Source organism: Gigantopelta aegis, chromosome 3 (genome assembly GCF_016097555.1).
Source record: "Gigantopelta aegis isolate Gae_Host chromosome 3, Gae_host_genome, whole genome shotgun sequence".
In the NCBI taxonomy this organism is placed as follows: domain Eukaryota; kingdom Metazoa; phylum Mollusca; class Gastropoda; order Neomphalida; family Peltospiridae; genus Gigantopelta; species Gigantopelta aegis.
Genome location: NC_054701.1, coordinates 51,918,363 through 51,924,362, shown reverse-complemented (window position 1 = coordinate 51,924,362; position 6,000 = coordinate 51,918,363). Strand labels below are relative to the sequence as shown.

The window sequence follows — 6,000 nt, the reverse complement described above, 5'->3', positions numbered from 1 at the left end:
AAAGATTGGTTAAGCAATGTACATGTAATATCCTACAATTAATAAGTCAGTTTTAAATATGAACATTAATGGTTAATAGGTACATATAATAATTGTCACCACAAAACCATAAGTTATACAGAATTAAAATACTCCAAAACAATACACTGCATACAAAATGTGTTTACCCCAAAAGAGTAGTTTATGAGTATACACTAGAAACATATAGCATGTCACTAGATGACAATCACTCTCCTAATACCTACTGCACCAATGTCAGTGAGGTTCGCACCCTTCACATCCCAGTCAACAAACTATATTGTTAGCACACACATTTGTGTTGGACATCAACACAGATAAATACAGATCAGTTTCAACAATCACAAAACAAGACTTCTGCAGAATTAAATCTCTCGCCTACCACAAACGTTTTTGATTAAAATAATAACAGTATAATTCCAATTTCAAATTTCTCTCGACTTCATATAATTCAAATTTCAAATTTCAATGGTTGGTACAATCTGATTATAACAAATGATCGATGAAATTCAAACTGATTTCCAACACTTAATTAGGAGAATTAAAGTTTTTTTGTATCACAGTAAGCATGTGGGTATTTAAAAAAAGAAAAAAAAAGTAGTAGTTGTATTAACCCAATACTATTTTATAATTACAACATCTTTAGTAGTATGTTGAATTATTCGTTATGAGAAAATCTATTTAAAACTAATCTCCGAACAAATATTTGTAATCCATGTAAATGTAATTTATCTGTAATATGTTCATCTACCGTTCGATTTACTGATTCGTGGCCAAATTAAGGCATATATTTTGGTGAACTGGTCAATGTACAAATACTTTCCTACAAAACTATCAGGTCTATTTTAATAATGATTTCAAATGACTGTAGCAGAATAAATATATTTCTAAAAGTGAGCCCGTAATAATGTGGGATTATAATATTTTGCACTAATACATGTACAATACTGTCACTTAATCACGATGAGTACCGTTTTCGTGACTAATAAAATTACACAATTCTTATATAATTACAAACACAGGAGCTTGTCTTAACCCCATTTAAACTTTGGTAGCCACAGTTTAGCCCCGACCCTCTTCTAAAAAGTATGCACCAGTGCCTGAACACACCATATTTAGTTAAAATACAAATAAACCAGCTTCTAACATCCTTTCCATGACCTGTTTTACGTAATGACGTCCCAGCTGTCGTAATTTTCTGAGGTTTATCGAAGGGTAACATGCAATTTTTCTTCAACGTCATCCAATCAGAATAGAAAGAAAGAAAGAAATGTTTTATTTAACGACGCACTCAACACATTATTTTACGGTTATATGGCGTCAGACATATGGTTAAGGACCACACAGATTTTGAGAGGAAACCCGCTGTCGCCACTACATGGACTACTCTTCCAATTAGCAGCAAGGGATCTTTTATTTGTGCTTCCCACAGGCAGGAAAGCACAAACCATGGCCTTTGTTGAACCAGTTATGGATCACTGGTCGGTGCAAGTGGTTTATACCTACCCATTGAGCCTTGCAGAGCACTCACTCAGGGTTTGGAATCGGTATCTGGATTAAAAATCCCATGCCTCGACTGGGATCCGAACCCAGTACCTACCAGCCTGTAGACCGATGTCCTACCACGACGCCAGTCCAATCAGAATAGAGTAAATCATATAAGAGCAGAAGTTTTGTAATTATATATGAAACAAACAGTCAGTAGCACATTTTACTTTTAGCACCAGACACAGGCGTGGTCTGGTCTGCACCGTTCATCTCTGCGAAAGTGTTTTTTCACTCTCTGATTTCATAAACTGGAAGCTACATGTTCCATACAGACTGGCATGACAATCTGTGCCCACAGTATGTGTGGTGTATTGGTCTTCTGCATTTGCTATACAGCCTATGACCCATTTTCACGGTATGATTTGAGTTGTATTTTAACATCAGTACTGATACTCTGAAGCAGTCACTTGGCACCTACGAGTGCCTTGGTTTTAAGATAGGATGTCTTTGAGATGAATCAAACCACTGATAAAGCAAGATTATCATTAAAGTAGTGTCTCGATTAATCTGTTTTATAACATAAACGAGAAACTAGTGTACTGGCTATCACTAAGTTAGCTCGACCAGCTATAAACAGCATGGATGAAATAATGTTGCTTCTTCAACTTAAAAGTTCTGGAACAATGTTATGTGCAATCTATAAATATGTATATATGACTCCTGTATATTTGTCAGGTATTTTATATAGCCCCCCTCCCATTTTTCACAAGCCTTTAATGCACAATATATTGCTCCAGACAACTATGCCTCGTACTAACAACACTATGGATCATTGCTGGCATGGTACAACTACCATTATTTGTCCGACAGTTTATTCTTCATGTTACATCAGGCTGTTCCCAAGACATGTCGGTGGGGGACTCTGGTAAATTCTTGAAACTGTTGTAAAAACAAAAGATTCAAATAAACACATGGAAAAAAGATATATTTCTAAATACCCAACATTTCTCCCGTAGAAGGCCAATAACAAGCTATATGCAGGATTCACAAGGAATCAATAGAGTAATCTAGTATTAATAAACAAAACAATTAATGACTAAAATGAATGAGGTCACCTATTACATGTTAATACAATGTTCAAATGCTCAGACCTGTGTATGTATGTTTATAAACAAAGGGATAATCAGGCAAGGCTTTTGGACTAATGTGCATATTCAATGATATTTAACACACATTATTACCCCAGCAGTCACTCATAACAGGGAAAATATTTTCCATATTTTCTCAGTGAGAAATATTCTGCATTGGTCTAACGAACAATACTATTGGACAATTTGACGCTTACAAACCAATGACTTTGTCGGTACTAAATATGACGTCATGTAGTTTAAAGAGTTTGCCTTTACGGGTCTCTGTTTTTGGTGTTAAATTAATAACAATGTAATTTTAATGCAATTTATTATAAATTTGGAAAGAAAGAAAGAAATGTTTTATTTAACGACGCACTCAACACATTTTATTTACGGTTATATGGCGTCAGACATCTGGTTAAGGACCACACAGATTTTGAGAGGAAACCCGCTGTCACCACTACATGGGCTACTCTTCCGATTAGCAGCAAGGGATCTTTTATTTGTGCTTCCCACAGGCAGGATAGCACAAACCATGGCCTTTGTTAAACCAGTTATGGATCACTGGTCGGTGCAAGTGGTTTACACCTACCCATTGAGCCTTGCGGAGCACTCACTCAGGGTTTGGAGTCGGTATCTGGATTAAAAATCCCATGCCTCGACTGGGATCCGAACCCATTACCTACCAGCCTGTAGACTGATGGCCTGCCACGACGCCACCGAGGCCGGTGTATAAATTTGGAAGCAGAATAAAGAGAACATGTGTTTTTTAATATTATCTATGAACGTGATTAAATTACAACATTATAGTCATTCTCAGAACAGTGCGTAAAGTGGTTTACATCGTTCCTACACAGGTTGGCCTTCGTGCATGTGCGTAGAAAATAAAGGCTTTTAGAGAAAAAATAGCTGAGGTAATAAATAGAATAACAAACTCGGTACCAGATATTATCAAATTTATGTCCTTCGTGAAATAATTTTCATTTGTCACTCGCTAAAGCTTGTGACAACTGAAAATTATTTCACTCGGGACATAAATTTGATAATAACTGGTAACTTATTTATTATCCTCTATTTATTGCTTAATATCAACAAGTTTATTGGTATAGTTAATTAATAAAATGTGGAAAAAGTGACAGCAATTATAATGGGCCCAGCCATTTTGCTTCATTCCCTTAACATTAATCACAAGTGAACGAAAAGACGTATTAAGGTCTCACTAAACAGATGTCATCTGCCATTGAAACCCATGTTAAATTTCCCAACTTCAAATGAAGATTGCCAATAGAACGGGTTCTCGCTGGCACTAACAACATACACCATTGCGAACATACATTATATAAGCATTTATTTTCACTCCCAAAATTGTGAACATTTCTATCTCAATTTTTTGCTATACGACCGCATCTGGCTGTAATACCGGTCTGAACAGGTGGTTCATTAACCGATTCACTTCGGCTGTCTCTTACGCTATACACTCATGTCCCAAAAGGTCAATGCACATTATTACAAAAAATAACATGGGCAAAATACAGCCAGAAGGCTTACCATTACAAATACATATGGTTTTAATTCTTCACCATTTCCTAGAAGTGAATATGTGAACCACAACTTGTGTCACAATTATGAAATATAGTGGACCATGATGAATGAACTCTCACCTAGAAGTGATCTGTGTAGTGAGACCTAACTATATAAACAATAATTGTATTACATAGCTTTTTATGTTTGTACAGTAATAAGAGTACACTGAAAGGGATTATTTTTGTGCAAAAAATGTTATCCAACTATAAATAATTCTGTAATACACAGAACTGACCAATCATGTAGCAGCAAAGAAAAGGAAACTGGTGATCACAAGTGGTCATTATTGCTCAAATGTACTGCTACTTGTATGTATTTTTTTCTTTGGATTTTTACAGAGGGGAAATATATTAAAACATCATTTCATTCTGTTAATACACATAGAAATATGTTTGGTTAATACTTTATTAAATTAACTGGGTATTTATGTTGTTTTACAAGTGAGGCTGATTAAAGTGAAGCACCTCATCTTAAATTACAGTGTTACTGTGTTTGTGTACTCTGTACATCATAATTAGTTTATACAATCCAGGAGGTGACGTCACTCCCTTCCAAGATGGAGTACCGGAGGTGACGAAAAGATACAAGATGGCTGCCCCCCAGTAAGCAGGAATAATCATGTTTTAAGTTAATTATTTCTAAAATTACTGTCAGTATGTGTTGACGGTTCGGTTATGCATCTTTCCAAAACATAACGCTTATATTTGACCTGCTTATTACTTTAAAACATTACAATACTTAATACACATATTTACATATCTTTAAAAATGAACACTTTTGAAAAAACCCAATCATTCAACATCATACTTGCCAACTTTTGGAAAGCGAAAAGAGGGACATTCTAACTGAGGGCCTGAAATGACTCAAGGGGGTCCGGGGGCATGCCTCCCCCCCCCCTCCCCTCCCCCCCAAATTGTTTTTGAAAATTAGATGCAATTTCATGTTTTGGTGTCATTTTACATGAGGAAACAAAAGGAAGTTTGAATCAGCACAGCAAAAATACGGGGGAAAAAAATGTCACTTTCATTTTTTTTTTTATCAGGACAATCTTTGGAAATTGTGACAATTTTGCAAACTTCCGGAATGCCGAAAAAATTGTAAAAAAATCGGGATTGCAAGTATGCAACATTAATTTAAAACTCACTAAGTAGGAATGACTATGTTATTAATAAAGTGCTTCTAAAGAGACTGCCGAGTTTGCTGCCATTGTAAGATGTTTCCGACTACGGTAAATAGAGTTTCCGGTTTAGAATACCAGTGTCTCTGTATCCAGTGTGTTTCCGACTACGGTAAATAGAGTTTCCGGTTTAGAATACCAGTGTCTCTGTATCCAGTGTGTTTCCGACTACGGTAAATAGAGTTTCCGGTTTAGAATACCAGTGTCTCTGTATCCAGTGTGTTTCCGACTGACTTATTGTCTGTAGTAGCTTAAACTTCTTTTTATTTCCTAATAACATATTTTCCGGCCTATTACATGCAATGGTGTATAAACCGTACACCTTGTTTTCAGACCAAGTTCCGACCTTCGTCCGTACATAAACTACACCTTTAAATAATCCACGGATAAAATAAAGCCACAAACTTAATTACAGTTAATTATTGTTTGTATTTAATAATAATATAGAGATCCATTCTCCCCTAAATTCAAACAATAAATAATTGATGATTGCATGTGTGGCTTTCAGTTTCTTTTCATCTCATGGGCAAGTTTCGTAAACAAACACACCATTGACAAACCCCACAATTTTTGCAAAAATATGAAAAAGAACTTGGTAATGCA

The 6,000-nt window shown here is 35.6% G+C and overlaps 1 protein-coding gene across 1 annotated transcript in view; it reads right to left on the bottom strand.

Annotated features, from left to right (window-relative positions):
* Positions 1–1,513: 1,513 nt before the first annotated feature.
* LOC121368213 (serine/threonine-protein kinase TBK1-like) overlaps positions 1,514–6,000 on the bottom strand; it is a 53,579-nt gene continuing 49,092 nt past the window's right edge. The window contains exon 19 of the mRNA XM_041492847.1: positions 1,514–2,445. Coding sequence (XP_041348781.1) covers positions 2,385–2,445 — 61 coding nt within the window. The 3' untranslated portion in view covers positions 1,514–2,384. The remainder of the gene's footprint in view (positions 2,446–6,000) is intronic.